We start from the raw sequence: 27,902 nt of genomic DNA on the forward strand, positions 1-27,902 counted from the left end.
CTGTTCCAGTGTCTGATCACCCTTTCTAAAAAGAAATTCTTCCTAATACCCAAACTAGACCTCCCATGGCGCAGCTTGAAACCATGTCCTCGTCTGTCAAAACCCAATTCTTTCCATTTGCGCATCGAAGGCACCGCAACACAGAGCCCAGCGAACTTCCCCAGCGCTGCCTGCAAATCGCTCTGTGTCTGCTGGAGCCGCCTCCAGATAACTTTGGGGGTGGTTTTTGATTTGGACTGATTGATTGTAGATTTCAGCACCGAACTTTGTTTCGTTTCCGCACTAAACACCCGCCGACGCCCACGCCGGCGATTCTCCCAGCGGCCTTAAAGCTCTCCCTCACGGCTCCTCCCTCGCGTCCCGCCCGCTGCAGTTCCCGGCGGCCCCGGCCGGGCGCGCTGCCGGCAGCATGGCGGGGGAGGCGGGCGGCGCCGCGCTGGGCCGCGCGGCCGACAAGCTCTTCTCGCTCAGCGGGCTCTTCGCCGTCCGCAAGCCCAAGGGACCCACCTCGGCCGCCGTGCTCAACCTGCTCAAGGAGCGGCTGCTGGCAGGTGAGCGGCGGCGGCCGGGCCGCCCCATCCGGAGAGTTGGGGCCAGGCGTGCCCTGCCCGGCGCGGCTGTGGGATGGGGTCAGGTGTGTGCGGTCCTTGGGACGCGGGAGCTACGACTCCCGGCTGACCGCTTCACCGTCTTGCTCAGCGCTCAGGAAACCGAAGCATGAGCGGGGTTTAGTTTCTCTTTGTGTGTTTTTTGTTCGTTTGTTTGTTTTGGTAGCGGTTCATAGCCGTGGCATGGCCCACCTTGGAGAATGGAGCCATTCCTGGCTACATCCCGACTCGCTGCGCTAGGGGAGGTTCAGGCTGGACATGAACAGGAATTTATTCGCAGAAAGCGCCATTAGGCATTGGGATGGGTGGCACAGGGAGATGGAGTTGTGTCCTTGGAGGCCTTTAAGGAAAGACTGTCGCAGCCAGAGCCAGTGTTGGTCAGAGTGCACACTCTGACCGTGGGACCACATTCACCACGTGCCACTTGTGGCAGGCGCCTGTTGCCGCCCCAGGTACAGCAGGACGTGAGCCCTGAGGTGGGATGGGGATGAGATTTACGCCAGCAGAAGCTCCAGTCCTGCGGGGCACAATGCAGGGGATCCATCCCAGGCTGCTTGGAGAGCTGTGGGCATGGTCCCAGGACAGCGTGTGCCCATCTGCCAGAATGGGTGTCAGCGGAACCTCTGCAGCACAGCACTGGCAGGATGTTCTGCTGCAGTCCCACTGCCTACTGCCATCAAAAAAATACCACCAAAGGAGTGAAAACCAGTGTTTCAAAAAGTTAGAAAGTGTTGGACACAGTCTGCAGAAACTGCTTATTCTGAAACTGCTTGTTCTGAGTACAGGAAGTCTGTATGTCAGATATGAAGGAAACAAGAAGTGACATCATTGCAAAGGTGTGAGTGACTATAGCCTAGATTGTGTTTATAATGGATATGGGGACTTGGTCATCTACTCCGGGCTTTTGGGCACTTGCTGATGGAGTGAGAACATACTTTCAGGCTAGTGAGTGCTTAGCCTGATTTACTCTGTAGTGAACTGTAGTGTAGGCACACACCTTACATGGAAGGTGTGTCCATATCTATTGTCTCTTCCCTGAACAGAGAGCTAGTAGATGTGGATAAGGGGGCTTAGACCATTTGTCATATTTAATACTAATAAATAAGGTCTTGGGACTCTGTGAAATCCCTGGAGTCATTGGCTGTATAGGAAGTTTGCTGGATTGGGACACTGACAGCTTGAAAGCAGCAGTGAGCAAGTTGAGTCCACTGCAGAGTTTCCATAGGGCTGTGAATATGCAAATAAACATGTCCCAATATAAGGCAGTAAATACATCAAGAATTGGTTCAGATTATGTAGCATAACATTTGTGTATAATAGACGTTTTGGGAACTCTGCTGCTGGTTCTTCCATGCTTTGTTAATGAAATTTCACAGGTCTGCTACCAGTAATTTCCAAAAATCTGTTTGTAACAGTATGTGAGACTTCATTAGAATGTAAGTGAAAATGCCTTGCAAATTGTTTGAGGTTGGGAGTAAATCTAAGTTAATCATTGGTCTTCTGCTGTACAGTAATTTCATACACTGCTAATTAATAGTTTAAATATTTGATTTTTATTTCCTTTAGCAGTCTGGAAATGTGTGCCATTTTTCCTACATTCTGAGTTTATTTTATAATGCTTCCTTTCAATTTCTGTTTGCAGAAGCCGGTGTGCAAACAAACAGGAACAAAAGAAATCAGGTTTTGAAAATTGGACATGGAGGAACTTTGGACAGTGCAGCCACAGGAGTTCTGGGTAATGAAAAACATAATTATAGTAATCAGAATATGATTTCAGGAAACATTTTCATGCCTGTATGAAGTCAGGTGGAGGAACAGTTTGGGATACATGTGTCAGGTTCTGGGGGAAGGACAGATTACTGTGGGAGAATGGTCTGGGTTAAATTTCCTGTGCATTTACTTCTACATGCATTTACTTCTAACATGTTTTTAACAGAGGGCTGTATTCTTCCTTCCTGCCTTCTCTTCCCTCTTCCAAATCCTGAAATAACTTCTGGGTTATTACGTGTGGGAAAATACAAACTCTTGTGTAATGAATTGTAAAGTACCTGAGAAACTGGTGGCTTTTTCAATTTAAGATGGGGATTTATAGTCATCATAATCTGTTGAATTATTTTGTCTCAAAGTAATGGTATTCTGGGATTTTGAGGGAGCCTTTAGGGCTGCTAATACTTACCAAAAGAAAGACATGTAAGAACAATTCAGCTGCTGCTTTTCTTGAAGCTCCGCACAGAAAAAGTTTTAGGTACCTGTCCTGTCTTGCTTCATAAAGAAGAGTCTTCAAAGATATTTTGTCCCTTAATTTTGATAGCAATCCACGTATTGGATTTTTTTGTTTTGGTAAAGAACAGGATGTGTCAATTACTGGTGTTAAAACCTCAGCTGTGGGTGTGATTATTCCCACATCATACTTTGTCACCAGCAGTTTTATTGATAAGTAACATGCAGACTACAGCTTGCTCAAATCATAACCTTGTAGCTCCCCTTGGCTTGGAGAAATAACAGCAATACATTTTTGCTGTTGAAAATAAACAGGTACAACTCTGAGTATACACTGAAAAGAAATGCCTTTTGATGAATGACTTCACTTGGGAAGAATTCGGCTTCAAGGGGACGTTGGTTGCTACGAGTGTTGCTAGAGGTCTGTAGCTTGTAATTGTCACTTGTGAACGTGGCAAAATGTGACATTCTTGGGTTAGAATGGAGCACTGCCTGGTTTGGTTTCAATTTCCTGTACTCTGTGGCCACCCACTAGAGAATTCAGTGTGCATTCCTGAAGCAGACGTTTTCCTTTCACACAGGTGTTCCCTTTGAGCATGCTGCTTCTCATTGTGCAAAGTCCACAGCATTGATCCGTAGGAAAAGCAAGATCACTCGTGCTTTTTTAATTGCTTCTGCAGCTGTTCTGCAGCAGTCTCCAAAGCCTGCTTCTATGGCACGACAAAAAGTATTTGGGCTTGATGTGCTTGGTATAGATAGAGAAGCACATCACCTTAATTAGCTGGGGATGGATTGAAAAAAAGGGCATAGGATCTTTCATTCCGCTGCCATACAAAACACAAGGGAAAAAACAATGGTAGCCAGATGGGAAGGGACAAAACTGGAGAGGACTGGGAAAGGGAATGTGCCCAGATTTCTTGTGCATTCAGGTAAGGTCATGAGGAGAGAGGGGAGGACAGAAGAGAAATGGGTCATTCAGAATATATGTGCTGCTTTTCAAGATGGAGTAGTGGAGCAGTGAGCTTTCCTTCCTCATGGACAGGAGCATGCTAGAAGTATTAAATTTTCTGAAACCCTTCATGATCTATGCTGCTGTCTCCCAGGTTTTATGTACTGCACGTCTGTAACTGTGTTCCTGCTTAATGTGCCAGGTGTACTGCCAGTCACTGAGCAGTGCTCTTTATCAGAAAACATACTTTTATATTTCTTCTCTTACAGCAAGTGTAGGTGAGGAAGGGCCTTGGAGGCAGAGATCAGTGATCTACAACATGGGGGAGAAAGGCAAGGTCACGTCTCAGTGGTTATCTACTTTTGGCATTATTCTAGGGCTGTGGTTCCAGCTTGCTATTTCTTGCTGTATAATGGGGATTTTACTTGGCTTATTTTTATACAGCAGTAATGAATTATGCTTCCACAGTAGAAGAAAACATGAAAAAGTATATAAATATATAAATACAATTCAGTTAAATCTTTTTACATTCAATGTAGTCTCTTAAGTGGGTTTTATGTCACTGTTCAATAACACACATTCTCCATAAGGTGATGATTAGTGGAGAAAATTGTTAGTATCTTGTTAACAAAAGCATTCAATGTCTCTTTAAAATTATTCTATTGAATCTCTTGACACTCTTCAGCAAATTTCAGCTCAGCTGTTGAAGTGTCAGTTATATCATCATGTTACAAGAAAAGTGCTTGGTTAGAAAGTCTTATCTGTGTGCTTATCTCCTTTTCTCAGCCTTTTTGCAGCTCTTTCCTATCTGGCAAACAGGAACAGGTTGAACTGAAGGTACATGAAAACACAAGCACAAGGGCATGTGTGACTAAAAGCCCTCAGGAATAAGAGGAGTAGTACTTGAGAACAAGGAGGAATCTAATGAGTCTTAGAGCATAAAAATAGAGGAGCATTAGAACACACAAAAAAAAAATTTCCAAAGTTCATTTTCAGTTTGATGGTTTTGGTCCTGTCTCTTGATTAGTATGAAGCTGATTTCCTGAAAGCTCCCTTTAACTCCTCTAGTTTTATTAAAATAAAGTACATAAGCTGTTATACATTCCATGAGTTGCACACAAAACTAATTTCCTTCTAAAATTTTCTTTGGTTTGCTGTATGTGGAAAAAATCAATAGGAAAGCATTTTAAAGGAAAGCACCTTGTAAAAAGCTTTAAAAGAAAATATAAACTAGATCTCTTTTTCTGTCTCCTTCTTTTATGAAAAGCTGACTGATTACTGTTTTTTAGAATACTGGTGTTAAGGTAGAAATAACAGTAATCTGTACATGCACAGTAGTAGGCAGTTGGACCTTTTGATTGTTTTTTGATTGTTTTACTTTCTTCCTGCAAGACTGATAAACAATTCCATTATGCTGTCTTGGCTGTTTTCCTCTTGGTCACTCTCAACCTTTAAAAGGTTACAATGAAGGCTTCATTCATTAGTGGTGAGCCACAGCCTTCATCAAACCAGAGGCAGTGTTAATTGCACTCTCCATTTCTTTGGTGATTAAAAGAGAAATAAATGTACGAGTTGAATTAAAGTATTTCAACAGTAGATGAAGGTTATTTACCTTTTGCTTTAGGCTTTTTTTCCTTTCACTAGTTCCATGCTGTTTGAACATCAGAGATGCTTTCTCAAAAGTGTTGGCTCTCTTCATATGCTAACAGAGCATGAAAGGCCAAGTTTCTGACTAGCATAATATTTAGTATTGAATGGTGTTGAAAAAAGGAACTGCAGGGCTGTTTTGAAGTAGCATTTCTTTTTCTGTCTTTGCAGTGGTTGGAATTGGAAAAGGAACAAAAATGTTGGGAACTATGTTGGCAGGTTCTAAGGTAAGGAATGCTAAATGACTTGTGTTAGCGGAGGGGTTTTGTTTGCTGGTTTTCTTTTTTCTGTCAGTGAAGTGCTGAACCAGCACACAAATATGTCAGCCACGCTGCATGTTTAGCTCAGATGTGTACTTCAACTCCCTTTTGCAGTTAGTCAGAAATGTGCCCCTCAGACTTTAATGTCCAGACTGGTTATTGAAAAAACTTTGTCTTGGTTTTCTATAAAATGTTAATAAATACCAAATTACCATTTTACAGGAAGATTTCTGTACTATTTAGTGTACTAAAAGAAAAACTAATGAAGATATCACTGAAACTGAATTTTTGGGGATGTAGTTGTGGATGACAGTTCAATTTTTGCTGTTTTTCTTTTTGTGTAGATAACTTCATTGTTATTCAGCTTGAAGTAGCAGATAGTCTTTGTTTCTTTTCTGTCTTAAATACCATGAGGCCTTACAAGGTACTTTTTGGAATGTAGACTGTTTTGGATTGCATTGCTTCTGCTGTAGGGGGATGCTCTACACACACATCAATAGACACATGTGAGAAGCCAAAGGTAGCAAAAGCCCCGTGGCTGCATGAGAGAATCCAAACCAGAGCCTTGACAGATAAAAGTTTTATTCATTGCTGGCTTTGATTAATTTTACTATGTTAATTTTACTTTGGTGACCCCCCCGACTGAAGGTGTTACATACACAAAAAAGTGCAAGTACTCCCAAGAGTAATGTCCCAGTGTTGATTCCCTCCTCACAAGTCAAATCCTGTGTGTTTAGCCATTATTTTTACATGAGAAATTTAGATAAGAATGACGGATACAGGAATCAATTAGGCTCTCCAAATTTTATCTTAAACACAGGAAAAGTCAATAATGCATCATATTCTGCCATTTTTCCCATTCTCTTCTAGTTTGAACAGTTAAGATCTTTTACAGCTTCTGATAGCTTAAAGGTAGGATTTGATTGACAGCCTTCAGTTCAACTCAGAGGCAGATAGTTGGACAAAAAAGAAAACAACCAGGATAAAAGGACATAGCTGTAGAGTCTGATCCAAAACTCACAGTAGGCAGTGCTACTCTCTGCACTGGCTGTAGTGGGTTTGCATTTAGGTTCTCTGAGTGCCTTTCTGTGTTTTGAAACATGCAATGAACAGCTGGGAATTTACAGTGGAAATGTAAAGCAGTTACCACCTGACACCTCCTTTGAAAGAACTTTAAAGTTAAAAGTCCTATAGATTAGTCATCACAGCTAAATGTGTAAATTGTTGATTTAAAAACACGTAAAGCAATCAAATTAGCTCTTAAGCTGAGGTTCACAGTGGAAACAGCTGTGATGGATGAAGTACTTTCAGCCTTTTTGACAGAAGAGGTTCTGCTCAGGTTACTTGATGACTTCACTGTGAAGTCCTGTAGCCACTAACAGGGATATCCAGCCAAACCTTGTTCCCAGATGCTCACAGGGGCTTAGAGCTGCCCCTGAGGGACAAGGGAGGGGACAATGTGCAGTGGGGGCAGCTTGGTGAGCCAGATCCATCCCTGGCCTTACACGGGTGTGGGCTGTGGGCACTTGGTTCAGTCAGGCGAAGATACATCTTTACAGAGCTCAGCAGCTCTTCCACTGCAGCTGTTCCTGTGGAGTAGAGTGAGGTACCTAACACCCCTGCCAGGTATGGAATCTGCAGCATTCATTTGGAGCCTTTCCTGCCTCTGTCTTTCTGTTTTCTCTATGTACTTCAATAAATTAGGCATGCAATAATTTGTGAGGCTTACAGAAGTTGAAGGCTTTATCACAGGCCTGTTGGGTTTTTGACCACACTGAGTACAGCATCTCATAATGAATTGAGATAAATTCATGACTAAACAGGTTTGAGTATCTTTTTTGCTTTCCACACCATGTGCTTGGAATTTATTTAATTTCTTTCTCACTGTTTTGGATGCTAAAGTGTTTGTTGAAATATGATGTTTTTCTTTTGTTCCTTTTGTTGTTATAAAGATTCAGAGGAGCTGTCTGACCCACTCTGGCCAGGATTTACTTTTTGCTTCTAGGAATGCATCTTGTAAAGAAGCAGTTCAGTCTATCATTGCTGGCAGCAGAGCTATGTGGAGTGGCCAAAATGTATGGTACTGCAGTAAACTCCATATGGTGACTCTGTCAGGAATTGGACTGGCTCTGACTTTTTCCCAAACATTGTGTGAAACTTTCCTGACTCAGTGTGGCAGCTCTGAGCGTTATCCCTTAGTGTGCAGCTCACACATGTTCTGCAGGGAGTGTTACTCTTGACATGTGAACTGAGTTCTTCATTGGTTTCACCTCCTTAGGAATTAGCTCAAGACAAACAGAAATGTGCAGCCAAGGGCAATACCTGCTTAGTGTTCCAGATTTCTCATTGAATTCTTAATGTTTGTCCAGAAATAAAAATATGTACAAGCTGGCTTAGCTTTTGTTTGTTTGCGTTTTCTTCTTTCAAGTGTTCCAAGTGAGAGGGAGAAGCTGAATGCTCTTGGATCTGGAATTTATATACTGAACATTTAATAAATATTCCATAGGAGAATCACTTTTTCTTCTTGTTCTGAGACTTGCACTTGGTCTTGTTTGGACTTTTTGCACTTCAGGATTTTTATTTTTTTACCGTGTTGGCAAAATAGAGTAGAATGAGAAAATATTTCATGCTTCGCTAGTAAAATTAACATGATGGGAGTAGACCAATATTTATTATGGTAAATTGTTTCTGAACAATTCGGTCTTAGGTAAGACTTGTCTGTCTCAAACACAATGTATGTTTTTCTTGAAGGGGGAAAAGGTTTAGAAAATGGTAGCACAGTTTCCAAAGGAGTAGTCCTGTTTAAAACTTCTCATCTACCAGAGTGTGCTGTTACACAGAAGCAGTGAGGGAAATCAGAGAACAAAAAAATGAAGAACAGTAAGCAATGAAATTCTTCACCAGTCTAATTCTTTACATTGGGTGGAGATATCTCCCAACAGATACAGCCTTTATGGGTAACTGAAACATTCAGTCTTCAGTTCTGTGCTTAATTTGCTGTTTTTCAGTGACATAGAAACTGTGGGTGCTGTATGAACCGTACAGTTCAGCCTAAAAGAACTTTAGTCATACTAGTGTGAGTGAAGAACTTGGCCATCCATGAAACTGTCCTTGCAACCACTCCCTCTCCACGAGTGGAAAGCTTGGGGTGTATTGGTTTTATCTGAGGATGCAACTTCTTGTCATGGTCCATGTTCAAAATATCTCCCCAAGTGCTCAGTTTGAAGGAAATTACCTGAGTACTTTGCACTGTTGGCACAAGCTTGGGTAATAACTAGTTAAAATAGAAAATTTAACCTCAAAAGTTGTGGCTTCTCCAGAATGAAGCGATCAAAAAAACCCCCAAACCTCTGGGTAGAGTAAAACCCAGACTCCAAGTGTTCTCAAAGCCTAGAAAAGGAAATAGAGATTATGGGCGGAATGAGCATGCATCTGTGACCTGATGTGTGACAACTTTCAGTTCATATAATAGTTAAAATATGTGTTCTTATGAATCCTGGTAGAAAATGAGTGCTAGATCAGTGATTATGTTTTAAATCTTGCCAGTCACACTTGTGTGGTGTGAGAGAGGGCTTGTCTGAGCAGGAATTGGTTCAAATCACCTAGCAGAACTTCTGAGACATGGAAATTACTTTTTGCAGTGTGATTCTGGGACTAGAGTTTGTGTATTGCAAAATTATTTCTCTGGAGGGGTGGCATCAGCTCCTGCAAAACAAAGTGTCCATAAACAAGGTTATTTCTTTAACTCCTGTGATTATTTTACTGTCCAAAAAATTGAGCTTTTAGTTACATCCCTTAACTTCTCAAAGTTTACGCTTTCTCCATTAATTCATTTTTTTTAATTAAGTCCTTTGCTTCCATCTTTTGGCAGCGAGTTCAATGAATTAATGCATTAGAAAGCACATCCAGTGGTTCTATAAGGAGCAAAACTAATGAAGCCCTTACTTGTGACTTTGTTTGTTTACAGCTCGTTAGACACCAAAGCCCCAAGTGGACTTTTTGGTATCCAGTAATTCAGTGGGGCTCCCTCTGGACCCTTCTTGGTAGAAGCTGCAATAGATTTATTTCCTTTATCTGTCTGTTTTCAGGAGGCTTATAAGAACTTGGCATCTCTGAGACCTCTATTCTTCTGCCAACATTTGTGTGTTTGCACATTGACATGCACACCATGATGGTGTAAGTCCTTTTTCTTTGGAAATTCTAATTTTTATTTTAAATAGCCTCACTATGCTGGTTTGTTTCTTTTTCTTTTCAGTGTATTTCAGTGTTTGTGCTCCAGTTCATTTTTGAGTTGCAAGTGCAAGAAAATTGAGTTGACTTTCCTTTCAAAGGATCCTCTTGGTGACGTTCACACTTACTTTAAGTCTTGAAAATTTCTCTAGGTTATCACCAGCTGAGCTCTGTGCTTCATTGTGCTTTCTTTTGGAGTCCACTTATTCATACAGTGCATAGGGATGTGTTTGTTTTCTTTTTCAGTTTCTGGTATTTTTAACAGTCTTGGAAGGGCTGGGTTTTTGGGTAGTGGTAATAATTATATTAGACTAATTGTTATGGTACAGAAAACTGGGGGTTTGGATACGCAAGCCCTCTCTCAGATCTAAAATAGAAGCCATGGGTTTTATAACTAAGCATATTTCAGATTTGTCTAGAGCTTAGTGAAATAGGTATCTTTTAGATCACTTGTGAAATAAAAAATAGGTGATGCTTGTGAGTGTGGTATACAAACAATTCTGTGTGGGCAAGCAGTTATACAGGTAATACCCCAAGAGTGCTCCACAAAGATAGGCTGTATTTTGTTACCTGCTTTAATAAAATACATTAGGAAAAGAGTTTTATGTCCTGAGTGGGGCAGCAAGGATTTATTGACAATGGATCAGCCAAGCTCCCAGGCACAAGGCAGGAAGATTGTTACTGCTTGCTTGATGCTTCAGATCTTCTTGCTTGTGTTCATCTGCTTTGCTTTCAAATTGCAGTATTACCATACCCAACTGTATTTGTCTTGGAGGAATCCAAGTAAAAGTGGTTTGTGTGCTCTTTAGCCTTTTCCCTCAGAAATTTTTCATCTGCAGCACCTTGTCATTTTCACTCTGGTTTATGCCACAGGTTTACCTTCTCACACCTCTTTGTTCATGGTATCCCATTCAGAATAACCAAGGGTCTGACAGAATTTCTTTTTGTAGTGAGATGGGAGAAGTAACAAACAAAGTGGAGAATGTGACACGCCCATTTAAAGAAAATGGATTGTAGCTACACAAAATGTCACTGCTTTGGCTTTGTTCAAGCCTAAAGAAGTTGTTGTTTCCTTACAAGGAAGGTAGAAGAGGGAAGAAGGAGATGATGAGGTTATCTCCTAGGGGAAGGAGAGAGCCTGGTAGATGATATGTTGTGGAACATGGAGGGGTTAATGTGAGATAACATCATAGTGTGCCTGAAATCCAATATCTCTGTTGAGTCCATGGGTTTTTTTGAACCCAGTGGGGTTATGAATTTTAGTTCCCAGGCTTGTTTTGAAAGATGTTTTACGGGTTTTCCTTGAGGAGGAGGGCTGGCAGATTGGAGATGAAGTGATTGTTTTATGAGAAGTGTTAACCCATGGCCAGATGGATGCATTTCAGCCCTTGTAGACTGTCTAGGTGAAATCTTCATGACAAGTACCGTTTGCTAATTGCAGCCGTTTAGTTACCATTTTGAGGAGGTGCATTACATTCCTGAAACACAGGTATAGGACAGAGAGGCCTTGTCATTTCTGTTCTGTGGTATTTGTTATGTTGCTGTGCAAACATTCAAGGAATACTTTCTCATATGTTTGCACAACACAGTGCAAAGATGTCTATTAATAAAACTTGTCCTACTTAATGTCTGTAGCCTTTAACAGCTACATCTAGGAATTGCTATAATAGTTTGGTGGGAGTTTTTTTAACCACTGCTGGCACCTGAGAAGGTTTTTGCAGTACTAGAATTTTGTATTGTAACTCCATGAGCTCTTTAGAGCAGAGGAGATTGGTTCAGAAACCCATTGTTGTGTATGCAAACTTGGTTTCTGTCCTGTGTGTTATTTTACCTTATTGACAATGAATTTCTTGTTCCCCAAATGCCTCCTTATATTAACTGGAGATCAGTGTCAGTCTGTGAAATCACATTGAAGACAGTGTGATTATCTTCCTTATTTTGTCAAAAAGAAAACGCTTACATAAAAGGAGGGCTGGGAAAATACATGAATGAAGTTGGTTTTGATGTGTTTTGAGAATGTGTAGAAGGTGTTAGCAAAACTTGAAGTGGTGTCTGTACAAAACAAGTTGCACTGAGAGAGTGCTAAGCCTGCACAGTGGGGGATGCAGGAATTGGGAAGGGCTAAAATGTTAGAGGGAAAAACAGCCTTACACAGAGTCAACATCTTTAATTACCCGTTACTGAAGAATGTATGATACATTTTTTGACCTGCTTTTTTTGGTACCAAATCATAGGACGAGAGGCTGATTTTAATAACCTGTCTTTTCTGCCCTACCCAATATCCCTAAAACAAAGTTGTAGAAGAAGAAGCTGTTGAATGGCGTAGATACATCCTGTACTGCAGTGATACTATTAGTAAGCTGGCTTAAGATGCTGTGTAGTGCTCAAGTCTCTTTTATGCTCACCCCAGAGGCCTAATCTATTAATAGCTCAGCTTCATGCTCTATTAATATTCACACTCTTTTTTAAACTGTTGAAAATCTTGAGGAGACTGCACCTATTATGCTGCTTTTTCCTCCCCAAATGCCGAATATTTTAAGAGCATATTCTGGTGTGGTTTTTCTGTTCTTCCATTCATGAGGTCAGTGGTGCTTTCTTCAGTCTTGACCTTTCTATAATTGTGCATGTGGCTGTGCTTCATGTGCAGTTCTTGCTTGGACTCATTAATAGAATCAAGAGTGCAACATGGCAGGGCTTTTTTTCTCATTCTTCATAGAAATAACAGAAAATAAAAAGGATGGTAACCAATTTAGATTAGCCATTCTACACTGTTTTCCCTAGTGTTCATTTCTAGTAATTTGGAGATGCTCTTAGCACTGCCTTTTAGAATTTGCTGCATCTTGGCCTTAGCGATGTGTTTGAATTCAGCCGAAGTCTTCCATGCATTCAGTTTTATCTGTGATTTTGTATGTAGCTATAAAGTCTTACCCTTCTGGAAGGACTGTCTTCTATTTCTGGACAGAGAATTATGTATTTCCTTAAAACTCTGTTGCCCAGATAGAACTTGGAGGTCATCTTTCTTTGTTTTATCTATGATATGGGTACTACAGGACAGAATGATGGAACAGGTATTAAAGCTGAGAATTACATTTAAGAGCCAGCCTGATACATTTTTGTGAGTGAGAGAGGTTTCCACACAGAGCAGTTGCCAGAAAGGTTTGCATAAAGAAACTGGGGGTTTCAAACAGCCCTTTTGCACATTAACCTGCATCCCCTCTTGGATGTTGTGAGCTGCACTGTGTTTGTAGGTGATGTGTGGCTTGGTGCTATCTCAGGTGATTCAGTGTTCCTGTTACTGTTGGTCTTGTTCTCCCACCTGCCCCCTTTCCTGCGCTCCCTCTGACTCCAGAATTTAATTTGGTACAGTTTTTGGCCAGCACCTTAAAGCTTCTCTGAGCTACAGGCAAAGTATCTTCTGTTGAACTCCTGTTAAAGGGGGTTCTAGTCCTTCCTTCACATGAAAAATCTAGTCATCCCATAATGTGTGAACTCTTTAAAATAAGCTGACATAAGAGATCAGAAAATCCTGTTAGTCCACAAAGTAAAGATCAGATAGTTCTTCAGCAGTGACAGTACAATTACAGCATCTAGCAGTAAATGCAATTTCGTGCAGGCTTAGCACAAAGTCAGCTTTTTCTTTTAGGAGAAAAGAAAATGAATGGCAGAGAAGTTGTAAATGTTTATGTATATCAAAAGGTCATGCGTGGTGTTTGAAAATTTTGAATTTGCTGTATTGTAATACATGAAACTCCTCCCTTATCCTGTAGTCTTTATTTTGCCCTCTGTGCAACCTGCTTTTAAGAGATTAGGGCTCTGTGCTTTTAATATATTTGAATCTGCTTAGTGAGAGTGCTTTGTTTTGGAAAATAATTGAAACTATGGCAACCTTTGGGGTTTTTTCCAGCTTATTTGTCTACCTCATGCACTCCTCTGTTTTGGTGGATGATTAGCATACTGGAAACCACTGGTAACTGCTAATGTTATCCAAACAGCAAAATAAGTTCTGTAAATATTAAATCCAGAACTGATTATTTGTGCTTTAGAAATTGTTGAACACATGCTGAATATCATTACAAAACGGAGAGTTTAGGGCCTCTTCACTATCTCAGTGGCCTAAGTGTACAAATCTGTAAGTGCAGAGCAAATGGTTTTGGCACGAGAGCACTCATTCTGATCAGTGCTTGCCTGCTGTGTGCTCCCCCTGATTTCCATCAGGTTCTCTAGAGCACTTGTTCTGTGTTTGTTTATGTTCAAACTTGTTAGCCACTCACAGACATCAGTTTACATAAATTGAATTTCTGTTTCTCTTGAATATGACTTCTTTCCCAGTTTTCAGTCTCTTGCACAGAGGATAGTGGCCTTAATTTGTTTATTTTCCTTTTACACTTTTGTGTTCAGTTGCTTGCTGTGATTGGAAAATGGGTCATCCTTGGATGAACTCTTATGAACTGCCTCTTCCAGAGAGCTTGCTTGCCTGGGAAATTCTTGTAGTGGGAGCCATCTTAAAATCTTCCTGACAGCCACTGGTGACCTTGTTTCGTAATTACTTGTGTTTCTGTCTAGCTCTTCTAAAGTGTTGCTTCTCCATGTATGAGAAAGCTTTTAAAACACGTTATAATTTAAGATTTCGAGTCTCTGGCTTCTTTCCAAATAAACCTTGATGTCTCAACAGTTATAACTGAGAAGCTCTGCTGTATGGTCTGTCTGGCATTTGCACTGATAAGTGGGGCAGACGTGCCTGGCAGTCAGCCCAGGGGCTTCAGCCTCCCAGAGCCCCCCTGGGTGGGCTTGTGCAGCTGAAGGCTCTGCTGGCTGTGCAGCCCTGGAATGGGAGGGGATTCTTCCCCCTTCTCCTCCTCTTCCCTCTTCTCCTCCTCTTCCCCCTTTCCCAGTTAAATATGTATGCTGATAAAGTCTTGCCTTTATTTTCTCTCTTTTTATGGATATTCTTTCTCTTTCTGTGTTAGTCTGAGGACTTCTCTGAAACTGGGTATGAAAATAAAAAAGCCAAATTATAGCTACTCTCTTACTAAAAATATTATGGTAAACATGTGGTTTATTATTTGTGAGAATGTTGATTGTGCCCTGTGGTTGTGACACTAAAACAAAATTGCTCTTCCCAAGACCTGTGAGATTTATTAGACGTCTGTAATTTGTTTCTTATAGATTCCTGTAATCCTGATTTTTATCCAGTGCTGGCTTTTTATGACATGTTTCTTTCTGGGTATGGTGCACGTGCACGACCACCCAAGCATTTCACTGTGTGCCTGCTCTTGTTGGGGTTGCATCCAGCACATCCCCAGTCTGTGTGACAGGGTTTGTGCCTTATCATTGACAGAGTGCAGTGGATTGTCACTGTAAAGTATCATCTTCAGGCTTCTTCTCATTGCTGTGTGCAGTGGAGCTGCTTATACTCAAGGGCTTCTGGTCACTTCACTGCCTGTTGTTTCACTTGCCATAATGGTTTTCTTTTCTTCAAGGAGATGGTGTTCTGAGCAGCTGAGGCACACAGCCATTCCCTAATGCAGGATAGTTTTGGAAAGGTCTGTTTGTCCTCAGGGTACTGCTGTACAGTTGTGAGGCTCTGCTTTGGGACCAGCTCACCATTCTACCGTTCTGTGTTGGAATTAATTCACGATGCTGCAGCACTCACAAGTCGTGACTGGGAGCGCTGGATCTCAGCTTTTAATGTGCTGCACTTGCATGTTGTGCAGTCCCATGGGAAAGCTGATGTGCTGCTTTTAATCTTTAAGTGATTTGGGTCCTGGTCTCTTGAGATGAGTAGAGAGCAGAGATGTAGGTAGGAGCTGTTGCCTGGCAGGGTGTTCTCTGAGGAGCTGCAATACAGGGATGGTTCCTGTCACAGTCTGCACTTGTCAGGCTTTGCCACTGCCTGCAACACCTACCACCTTGCCTTTTTTGTTTTGGGTTGAGTGGGTTGGAGGCAGAGCGTTGAGAGCAGTTGCTGTCTGAGTTCCTGCAGTGATTTGTAATTTGAGAGTGCATGGAGAATGCCCCTAGATGTATTTCATAAAACTGGAAAAAATAAATGATTGCCAACACAGGTGAGAAAAGGTCACTGAACACTTATTAAATGACTCAGAATCTATTGGGTGCTTCTGAGGGCAGTGTGAGTGAGAGTCTAAAGAGTGTTAATGCTGAATTTTGACAAAAATAATTCTGGACTCTCATATTATCTTCTACAACCTCGAGGTTCTGCACCCTACAAAAGGGTAAGAAGTAAACCTTTTCCAGTGGCGAGTAAGAATTATGGTATATAATTGTAGATAGCCAAGGGCACTCCAGAGACTGATCATAAACCAACTGTAATTCTTAATTTCCTGACCTGTTATAGCCTTCTTTGTGGATTATTGCATTGCTGGCTTGAGTATTTTGTGACTCTTTAAAGGCCCCTGTTAGGAATGGGGATTTGTGATAAATTTAAGGATGTTCTTTTGACAAACTGCAAACCCTTTTGCTCTTTTTGCAGAAATTAAAGGTGAAGTGTTGAGATTTGGATTGTATTGTTCATGCAGCTTGTGTTTACATATTAACATATGAGACATTATGTCTCTGTTGCTGCTAGGTCAAATACAACATGTTACTGTAACACACAGCCTAAAGCAAGATAACCAAAACCAGAATTAAAAGAAAGGAGGTAATTTAAACTGAAGTAGTATGTGTATTTTGATTTGGAATCATCAGCAGACAGAGTGTGAGTTTTGAAGTATTCATATTAAGAATTTTACTGAACTGCTAAGATCATTCATCATGCCTAAGATAATGATGATCTGCTCACGTGTTTTTATTAACCTCTAGGAGAGGTGCTGAATAGTGTCTTTCTGGCAATGCTATTAAATGTTCAGAACCAGATCATTAAATGTCTCAGAAGGCAGTCAGTTTTATGGTCCTAACAGCTAATATAGTAGTAAAAGATAATACACCTTAAAGTTTATTTAAATATTTGTTGTGGAGCAGCATTTATTCATTCTTTCTTACTTTCTTTTTTCATGCATTCCAGAAGTGTTTAAACTTGAAGAATTTAATTTTAAAATACCTAATTTTGAATAGTTATCAGACATGTGCAATATTTAGGATAAACATAGCCCTAATGTGGTGTTGAACCTGTCAGGCAACTAAAACACCTCACAGCTGTTTGCTCATTCCTTGGAGTGGGATGGGGACAGAATCAGAAAAAAAGGACAGAACAGAACAAAAGGATAGAATCAGAAAAAAGGTAAAACTTGTGGGTTGTGATAAAGGCAGTTTAATAAGTGTAAAGGAAGCATCTGTGTTATCAACACCGTTTTCAGCATAAATCCAAAGCATAGTCTCATACCAGCTACTATGAAGAAAATTCTCAGTATTCCCAGCCCAGCACAAGAAGTAAGCAAAGAATGCAGTCAATTTTATGTTAAAGTCTGCACTCCACTGCCTTTTGTCTGACTATTTCTGCTGCTTCCATTTTGCAGCAGTTGCTTGAAGAAATACATTGAGGTGGCAGGTTGTCACATGGAAGAAAATCAAGGCATGTCTTACTAGTCCAGTGGTGTGGGTGTGATTTATATGCCTACACTGTTATTATTTGAGCTTGTTTGTACTTTGCAGGTACATGAAGCAGGATGCATTGCCTCTCAGAGTAAAATGTTGGTGCTTGTGCCTATTTGGATGTGTTCCAGCAGAGTTTGGTCAGCCAGCTTCTAAAAGAAACATCCTCAGATTTTATTAGTTCAGCTGGGAGTAAGTTCACTGGAATCTTGCTGGCAAATAGGGGAACACTTGGATTTTTCTCTCCCAGGCTTTATTTGAAGGTCCCTCTGGACTTAGCATAGGGAAGCTGTGGGGACTGGAATGGGATAGCAGTGGGTCAAACCAAAGATGTAATATGTGGTGATACCCCTGAACTTGATTCAGACTCATGTTACAGAGTGAGCCTTGGTGTGCTGACGGCCTTGTGACAAGTCAAGGAGCAGCTGGTTCAGGGAAGCTGTGTCAGCTTCAGCAGGTTGTGCTGCATGCTCAGAGCATGGCAGTTCTTAGGGTGAAAATGTAGTTAAAGAGGGCATCAGGTGGAATGCAGTAAGGACAAGAGCTGCTGTCCTGGGTTCAGGTTGATTCCTTCTTGCAAACTACAGACACATACACTGAAGAATTTTTAGAGAAGAACCCTGAAAAACCCTGAAACAAATATTCAGAGGACTCATGATGAATGTTGATGTTATTCAATGACCTTGAACTCCTTGTGCTGGTCACAAGGTCTTTACCAGATCCCAGGAGTTCAAAACTGCAGCTTCAGGCTACTGCTTATCCCTCCATTTCATGGCAGAACCGTTGTAATGCTTTGTCTTGGCAGTGGGTGTTTTGCTTTCACAAGTGAAGGTCTTTGTGTCTTTTTTTAATGTGCAAAGGAACAGAAAAATTGTCTATGAAAGGTAGTTCTCTGTGCCTTGCTTCAACCGTGACATATGACACCCCACAGAGACTTTGATGTTACTACCCTATTATTTTCTTTATGGTATCGATGTATTTATAGGAAAAATTAGATTCCACCTTGTTTCTTCCTTGGGTTTCTAAAACCCAAGGCACGTGTAATACAGGGTTTACTTTTTGTTTGATTCCATGTTTTTTCACCTTGACTTTTGCTTGCCCAAAATTGCTGGATTGACCACATAGGCAGTATTCTTCCTGTTCTGATTTGAAGTAATTGGTAGTTGAAGTCTTCATCTTAAAAAAATAAGAAAAAGGAAAAAAAAAAATTGAAGAAACAACCTCGAAGACTTGACTCACTAATCTCTCTTATTCCTTCCCAGAAGTACACTGCCATTGGAATGCTGGGCAAGGCTACTGATACATTGGATGCTACAGGAAAAGTAACTGAAGAAAAACCTTATGGTAAGCATAAATGCATCTATGCACTTGATGTAATTTGAAGGCATAAGTGGTCTCCGTCACAGGAAAGCGGAAGAGATGTTTGGGACTCTGAATTAAGTTTAAATGTGAAATTAAACTAAGATTATTTCATCTTCATCATCAGTGCTCATATAATTCAAACCAGCTTCATGCAGTTATGTCCAACACAAGTGTTCATTTCTGCTGGAAAAAAACCAAGCCAGGCATTAGATTAGGAGGAAGGAAATAGAATTGAGCAGGACTGTGTCATTTTACATCTTTGACAGGCTGACAAATGACGTGCTGTGTCCACTAACATTTTCCTCTCTCAGAGTGTAGTCCCAGGAGCCCTCTCTTAGCAAAACCCTTTAAGGACAGTGGAGGAATAAAGTACTTGGAACTTCCCTCTGGGACACCACTTCACCTACAGACTGCTTAACATTTAATGAGGATGGCATAAGCTACATTCTGCATATGGCTGTCTTCCAGATCTTGGTCTTGCTTGCATCTTTAATAAATGAAATTTTCTGACTGACAGAGCACAGTGCAAGGGTTTAAGGCTTCAGAAGTCATCCTGACTGTGGCTTTACTGGGCATCTTAGAAACAATGTAGTAACACGGTAAATGTATTTGTTATTAGTTCTTTCACAACCTTGGGGTAAAAAAAATTAAAAATAATAGGTAACCAGTTGCTTAGCAACGCTACAGGTCTGACATTCTTTGTAGCTGGTAATAGGTACATGAAGTAAATAATCTTTTTTTAATGGCATGATGAAAAAGCTTGGATTTCACTTCTCACTCCCAATCTCCTTTCTTTTGCAGTTTTCCTTTTCTCATGAGGCAGGCAAGCATGAGTTTCTAGTCCACATTCTAAGCAGAGTTATTCACTAGGCGGTGTTACTCAGATGTTGGATCATTTATTTATGCTTCAGGATCAAATTCTAAGTCTCTAAGCTTCTGGAGGCCTGAGCATCCATGTGGTGTTAGAGTTGCCAATACTTGGTGATGGTTGAATGAAGTGATGATTCGCTTTCTTGGTATTTATCTGCACCTCTCAGAGTGGAATTCTGTGGTTATGCTGCACTAAGAAGCATTCAGAGATTCTTGCTCACATATAACCTGTGAAAGGCCTTTTCAAATAGATGCAACTTCCATGGTCAGTTAATTAAAAAAATAAAAATCCATTTCTTGAAACACTAGTTTTGCTTTTTTCATTTTGTATTGTTTAATGCAGACAGAATTTAGTGTTGTTTTTGTGTGTGTTTCTCTCCCTGGCACCTCTGCACCACTTCTCTTATGGTGGTTTACCTTTCTGTTAGACTGTGTGCTTGGTGAACTGATTTGGATTAAAAATAGCCCCTGTTTTTGAGTTGCTTGTCATTTTAAACTGAGATCAGTTGCGTGATCCAGTTCATCACATGGTCTCATGAAGAGCAGCACTGGCATTGCTGGGGCAGTGCAGTTCAGGGCGCAATTTCCTTTTTCCGAACGTGGCAGCTGAAAGAAATGCTCAAGACATTGTTCTCAGTTGCTTTCCATGTTGGTGCAAATCAGTCAGATGTGATTTCTTCAGAAAGAAAAGAGCATGGATACTCCTTTTTTGCTCTCCATGGTACCTGCATGTTTTGTATTTCTCATCTTTTCCAGTGCCTTATCCAAAACAGCTTGGTTTTCTTCAGGATACTCTCTTTGGTCCACCATCCCTAATTTCTAACCCTAATAGGTACCCTGAGAAAAGGCAAACCAGATGTTTGAGTTGAATTTCAGTATCCTTTAGACACCTACAAGCATCCTTGGAGAAGCAGAGCAAGGGAATATAGATCCTGCAGTGCCAACATCATCCAGGATTGTGCCTTAGTGCAGAGAAAGGGCACTAAACCAGTTGCAAGATGCATAAAACTCTTCTTGAGTGACTTCATTGGGACATAGGGACAGTTCCTGCAGAAAGTTGCCGGCTATATTAACTCTAAGAAAGTGTTGCATTTAGTCCTCAAAGTGTCCCTAGACAGCAGCTTAGGAAGCAAACTGTACAGTTAGTCACAATATCAGGATGTACTGAAGAGAGCTCCTTGCTTTTAACTCCTCGTTAACTTCTTGTGCCTTTTTGTTTCTTACCAGACAACCAGTTTGCATTTCCACGTGAAATGAGGTGATGCTTTCATGCTGCTGCCAGGCTGTCAGATGCTGACTTTGGAAGCAAGTAGCATTTAGTATTCCTCTGATGCTTTTTTGAGCACATTAATGTTAGTAGCCCTTTTTTAATATTTGTAACTGTGTACAGGAATGCACATTCTGAAACCCGCTTCCTCCCAGCTGCCTACAGGCTATATCCAGGCTTGGAGAGGCTTTTCTCAGGTCTCTGATGATTATGCTGAAATATATGCTTAATCGAGCTACCTGAATAATTTGTAAAGTGTAGTCCTTTCAGGTCTCTGCTTTTCAGTTTTCAAATTATTTGTGCTGGGTCAGACTGAATTGAGGTCGTTTGCTGAACTTCTGGTACACTGTCACCGATAATTCTTGTGTTCTCTTTTGGAGTAGTTTGTTAATAAGCACAGGACAGAATCACCCTTCAGCAAAGGCTTTTTGAGGTTGTGGCATAATTGGCACCTTTTGGTTTGGTAACTTTATTTTCCTTCCTTTGTAGCAGGAAAATCAGTCAATAGTCACCCATGCTCAAAAGCACACCAGATCTTAGCAAATGCATCTGTAAATATTTATTTTGATAACACTCGACACAGCTCTTGTTTGTTAATGGCTTAATGCATCATTCTTCACATGAGTTGTTTTTTTTTTTTCTCCTGAGACAAAGGTTTCCTTTATCATGAGTGACTTCCTCAGAGGCCACATGTAACAGCCTCTCAGTCAAGGGAATATGGGATCAGAGCCAGAACTGAACTCAGGTGTCTTGTTAAATGCCCTGGCCACAAATGCAGTTGATGGCATGAACATTGGAGGGAGAACTCCAAGGGACACTTGTGCTTAGGTCTTAAACACTGGGTTTTAACCTGAAGCAGCCTGGGGTTCACAAGAGGGCTGACAGGATCACTGTCATGGAGCCAGGTCATGCTGACTTTCCACCATGTAGATTTGTCGTGATATATTGCTAAATGGAAATGAGATTGAAATAACCGTGTAAGAAGCTCTTCAGAAGATTCGGAGTTACTGTGCGATTGATTTTGTTGTTCCTAGCCCGTATTCTGATGTAAATCAGTCTCTCAGCATCTCAGAGTTTTGTGCCTTGCAACCTTGCTGTTGTTAATGACGCATCTTGGGACAGCTGCTTGGGCCTAGGGACATCTCATCCTTTTTTACTTACAGCATGAAATACATCTGGCTTTTAAGGCTTGCAAACAAAGGTTTGGTTGGTTTATGTTCCAGAATGCTGTTGACTTAGCAGGGATGACACTAATTAAATATAACTTATGAGAAACAGGGCTAGTCAAACCTTAGACATTAGAAATGCGCTGAAGCGCGTTGTGATTGCAGATCTTATGTTTGCACTCTCTAAACAAATTAGGGATGAATGTCATCTCTGTTGAATAGGGCTTCAGAAGACCAGTGCAAGCAGCTACTTAGGTTATAGCCTTCCAATAAAAGTGGGACAGATGTCTGTGTGTACTCTCAAAAGAAAGTACATAGCCTAAACCAGCTGTCTTTCTTTTACAGAATTTTGTTAGTAAAATTGCCTTACTTAATATAGATCTATACCCCAGAGTACATTTGCAGGTTAGTTGATTGACAGGGAAATTTTGATGTGTTGTTTCAGATAAAGTCTTTTTCTACACCAGTGGTTTTGTTCTCTAATAATCTGTTGTATTTTTCCCTGCAGTTAGGTTCTAGTAGAGAGAAGTTCCCAGGGTTAGATGAGCATTTTATTCTTTTTGGTGCCTTGTAAAAAAATAAGAATATTCCAAATGTTCTAGCTTTTATGTAGTTTCCAAGAAAGATGAATTTGCAGCCTCAAAAGAGGGGAATTACAAAAGAAAACATTAAGGAGGATTTCTGCCCTTCTGAAAGTATCCAGATTGTCCTGATCACCTTGGACAGTTTGTTCCACTCCTTTTGTGATAATTCACATTCCTGCTTACAATCTGGTTTTTATCTCTTTTCTTTGGTGTTTTTCACCCCATCTAAATTCAGACGAGAGGGAGCTCTTACTTGTGTCTGCTTGCAGAATGTGATTGATGCCATTAGTGCCATGTGAATCCATATTAACGTACTGACTGTTCTCTTTCCACAGACCAGGTAACAAAAGGAGATCTTGAAAATGTTCTGCAAAAGTTCACAGGGGACATCATGCAAGTTCCCCCACTGTAAGTTCCATGATATTCAGACACTCCTGACAGTTGTCTTCGCCTGTCAGGACTTACCAACAGAAGTCAGTTCTCTCAGAAGTACTAAGACACATTTTGACAAGAGGATAGAGATGCCAGGCAATCAGGAGTTTAATTTGCAAGTGCAGGTCGTGCCCACTTGAAGATCCAGCACAAATGGTGACCTGGAGTCTCTGGGCGTTTTGGGTAAATGCAAAAGTAGCAAAAGTCTTAAACTGCTTTGCAGGGCTTGTCTTCTGTCTTCCAGCCTTACTGACTTCTCTGTGGAAGTGCCTTAAATGACTTTGAATTTGTTTTTTGAAAACTTAGGGTATGAATGAGTGATTAGTGACTGAGCTTCTGTAGCTTAGCAAATTTCTTCTGGTCAGGTGAGCCATAGTAGCTGGCAGTGTGCATGACTTAGCTTGTGACAGATGGCTTTCATGGTGGTTTAAGCCAACCTGCTTGCCTTTGCATTTGCCATGTGGTTCCAGTGTGAACCCTGTGAGGTTAGTAATGCCCCACGTGTTCTGCTTCACGTGACTTGTTTCAAATTGCTCTCTAGTATTGTGAGCAAGATCCTTTTGGGATTTTTCTGTGGTCATTTTTCTGTCATGACCAAAGTTGGAGCTTTGGATAAAGTTCCATGTAATCACTGAAATCAGTTTCAGAGATTCTGTAGTGTAGTTCCCTGAACATCCTCAGACATGGCTGCTGCTGTTCAGGAAGGACCCTGGTGTGGGACAAGGAAAGGTGCAGTGTAGAATTAGAGGAGTTGTCTGAGTGGCTCCCAATGCTCAGCTCAGCATAACACTGGAACAGAGGATGCCCTGCTGGTTTCTGAGACACGGGACGTTAGAGGCAGCTGCAAGTGTTGTAACCACTATAGAAACCCTTTTATTTCATAAACTGCGAAGTGAGTGATAAAATGCTTTTAAATCCATACAGCAAGAGAGAAATCCAGGGCCATCTCTTGTTTTCTGGTTTATGTAGCTAATGGTAAATGGGATGATTCTGTGTCCAAGAGATTTCAGCAGCACTTGCTGGGTTTTTGTGGGTTTTTGTGAGTACTTGGAGAGTAGTAAAATGTGTGCTACCCTAGTACAATATTACCAGGATCTGGAGAATGGGAAGCCTGTTCTATTACAACCGTATGACACACATTTTCATGCTCTGTCTGATCAGCTATTCTGCTTTGAAGAAGGATGGAGAAAGGCTTTCAACTCTGATGAAGAGAGGGGAAGCAGTGGAAGCAAAGCCTGCTCGGCCTGTGAGGGTGTACAGCCTTTCTCTCCAGCAGTTCCAGCCACCACTGTTCACGCTGGGTAAAGGTCAAAGATTATTACATAGAGCAATGCTCCCAGCTTGTTAATGTTTAGTTACACTCAGAATGGCACTAAGAGAGTGAAATGGGTTTCATTTCACTCAGCTGCTTATGTTGGTGGGAGCCCATGTGCAGAGACCTTCACTTTGTATTAAAAGCACCGTATTTTGGTTTTACGTTAAGCTGATTATATCTAATCTCTCAGTGAGGGAGAATTCTGAGAGACTGGTCAGGGTATTATTTGCATCTCTCCATGCTTTTGCAGCCTCCAGCTCATTCCTCTCTCAGGTCTGCTTACTTCACTTTGCCATTCTTTCACACAGATGCCCAGACCTGCTGGCATCTCTCCCAGGATCAGTTCTCAGTTGCTGTCAGATCCCTTTCTTGTTGAGGAGGCAGAATCTTATCCTTCCTTCTGTCATTCGTCAAGAAACTTGGGTAGTACATTAAGAAACCTATTAATAAATAAACCAAAAAAGACTCTTGTAAATGTTTAATGCTACTGTAAGGTCAAGATGATGCCTTGCATTGATCTGTCTGCCCAGTTGATCCCCAGTCCTGTGATGGACCAGATGTTTTATGATGAGCAGGTATGAGTGACAGAACTCAGTGCTGTGTGACTTCAGCCCTTACTTTATGGCTGGGTGACAAGTAGCTGATCACTGGCAGGGGGGGAAGGGAAGGGCTGAGAGAGCAGGGAAAGTTAAAGGTGAATTTTAAAATTTTAATGGAGCTGCCTGTCTGCAGTATCTGAAAAGCACTGATCGTCAATTTAGGCTATACTTGAAATAACTTGCTTTCATCATTAGAAATACGAATCAACCTGAAATGCTTAAAATGAATAGGACTGAAGCATTTCTTAACATACCATAGCAGGTACTTAAATTCTGGTGAGTTAGTACAGTTACCATTTTATTTGCTTTCCCTCCTATCTAGCTTAGCAATTTCACCCTCACATATGTTACAGGATGAATAATTGATGTTGCATCCTATAAATATTTTATCGCTGGGTTGTTTGCTTAGCACATTTTCACATTTATGTGAGGGCATGGCTTCTATGTAAAGTAGCTTTCACGTGGCACTGGCAATTTACCATGTCACTTTTAACATTCCAGATGTTGAATGTGGTGGTGGCTTTTATGTCAGGAGCCTGGTCAATGACATTGGCAAAGGTAGGCATGAAAAAATCCCATGACAATGTAAGGAACAAGTGTGTGTTTGTGGAAAAATTTTGTCATTCTGTGTATCTCAAGTAACTAGATCTGTGTGTTACTTTGCAGAAGTCACTTGTTTTTATATACTCAGGTAATTTCCTTGGGGACATGGGGGAATGATGGCTAAATAATTGCCAGAGGACCTTGGGGGCCAGGTGATAAAAATGGAGCAAGCAACACCACTGAGCAAGATAATGCAAGGCAAAGGGGGGGACTTTTTTTCCCCTCTTTCTTGTGTTAAAGCTAACTCAGATTAAGGATGAAAAGAAGAAAGATACTGTCTTTTTAAACATTATTCATCACATCTTGAAAACAGATTGCACAGAGCATTACCATGCACATAATAAACCCTATCTACTGGAAAGACTTCCACGCTGGTGATGATTTTTCGAGTGTTTTCTTTCTCCTTTGCCTGAAGTGTGAATAGTTTTGCTTTCCCACAGGATTATTTGTCCTGTGCTCTGTATCTATCAAACTGCATGATGGAGAATAGATAATCCATTTCAAACCTTTTTTTTTTTTTTTTTTTAAATGATACATTTGCAGGAAGGCAAGTAACGTGGTATAACCCTATGAATTTCAATGTTGGCGTTTGTGCTTAGGCAAGTCCAAGTTTCTATTACTGCCTTTTGAGCATATTGGCTTATGTTTAGTCCTTTAATGACAAACTAAGATAAAGTCCGTCCATGGCTGGCTTCTTTTCAAAAATTGAAAATGAAATAAAAACCTTCCTGCATCAGAAATGATGGGGGAGAATATTTTAGAGTACCCAAGTGCTTGTTGCTGTAATGTTTTTAGCTTCTTGATATGTAATTATGTCCTGCTGGTATTTATATAACATAGGAGAGCATTTGTATATATATTTTTATTTTTCCTTGTCTTAGTTTCTCTTATCCTGATAGGCAGCACAGGACAAAAATGTTAAAAATACCTCCTAAAGGGCAAGAAGTGCTAAGGCCTCAAAATGTGTGGAAAAATAGTTCACGGTCACTTGAGAATGCAGAATGTTCTGCTTACATCTTACGACATTATTTCCTCACTTTCCATTCTGATCTAAATCTGGGAAAATTCTTGACAGCTTTCTGTCAGATTCTGAGGTCTTTACTACACTGGACAGCTATTGAAATCAAAGGACTTCCTTGGGTCAAATTGAAGAAGATATAAACGAGTGCTAAATCTTCATGACCTTCCTTGTCAAACAAAGCAGAATAATGTAAAAGGCTACATACAAAAATACTTTTTAAGTGAGCTGGAAGTGGTTACACTTCTAATTTTTTTCCATGTACTTTGTCCAATCCCTCTCTCCTTGTTTGCTCCAGAGCTCTCCACCTGTGCCACAGTGCAGGAGCTGACCCGCACCAAGCAGGGGCCGTTCACGCTGGAGGAACACGCTCTGCAGGAGGACAAGTGGACAATTGATGAAATTGCTCGGTCCTTGGAGCACTGCACAGCCCTGCTCCTGGGAGAGCCAGCTCGGAAAAAATTGAAGACAGAGCATGCTGGTGAAACTGCTGTGATCTGTGAGGATAAGCGATAAGTTGGGTCAAGGAAAAAGACTGAATGATTGAGATGTTTTAAGATTGCATTGGGATTGTCTCGCCTCCTGTGTAAATCTACAAGTCTCTGCTGGGAAGGTGACAAACTGCAACACAGGAGAAATGGTTTTTGTTTCCTGGGGTTACAATGTGCGCTGAAAATATCCAGTGCTAACTGTTTCTTGATTGTTTATTTTCCTTCTTGCGCACTGTAACCGATGCCAAACTTTTATAGACTTTTAAAGAACTTCCAGGGTGCAAGATGGCTGCTGTTGTGAATTCATCAATAAAAAATATATATATACAATAATGTCTGATAAATGTGCGCCAAAAATATTTTCTTTTTCTTTGCAGCTGGTAATCAAATCCTGAAATGCCATGGTGACAAGTCTGTCATGGCTTGAAAGACACGAGAATGTGATGTGGCAGTTTGCTTTCTTGAAATCCATTTCATTATATATTCATTTTACCATAGTTTTTGCTATGCAGATTCTTCTCCAGTCAAATGTTCCTAGACTGCAGTATATGAAGGTGCTAATATTTTAAGTCAAGTCTGAAATATCAGCCTAAGGGAATAGTTTCAAGCATAAACAATCCCTGAGGATGACTGGTTTGTGCCTGCATCTTACAAAAAAGTGTTACATGGAGTGGTGGTTCCAAACTTACTTTGAGTCTAAGAAATTAAATAAATATCCTGAAATTTCTCATCA

At 40.8% G+C, this 27,902-nt stretch overlaps 1 protein-coding gene across 3 annotated transcripts; it reads left to right on the forward strand.

Annotated features, from left to right (window-relative positions):
* Positions 1 to 409: 409 nt before the first annotated feature.
* On the forward strand, positions 410 to 27,902 carry TRUB1 (TruB pseudouridine synthase family member 1). Of its 3 annotated transcripts, none has more exons than XM_040072109.2 (8): positions 410 to 551; positions 2,251 to 2,343; positions 5,596 to 5,651; positions 18,725 to 18,806; positions 23,047 to 23,119; positions 24,305 to 24,450; positions 25,559 to 25,615; positions 26,977 to 27,902. In XM_040072109.2, exons 1-8 carry the CDS (start codon positions 410 to 412, stop codon positions 27,192 to 27,194), a joined length of 867 nt encoding a protein of 288 aa, XP_039928043.1. In that variant the 3' UTR covers positions 27,195 to 27,902. The 3 variants fall into 3 exon arrangements, with proteins under 3 accessions (XP_039928043.1, XP_039928044.1, XP_039928045.1); XM_040072110.2 differs by having other exon boundaries at positions 24,305 to 24,444; XM_040072111.2 differs by lacking the exon at positions 410 to 551 and adding an exon at positions 3,144 to 3,249.

The sequence above is a fragment of the Hirundo rustica genome, chromosome 8 (assembly GCF_015227805.2).
Source record: "Hirundo rustica isolate bHirRus1 chromosome 8, bHirRus1.pri.v3, whole genome shotgun sequence".
In the NCBI taxonomy this organism is placed as follows: domain Eukaryota; kingdom Metazoa; phylum Chordata; class Aves; order Passeriformes; family Hirundinidae; genus Hirundo; species Hirundo rustica.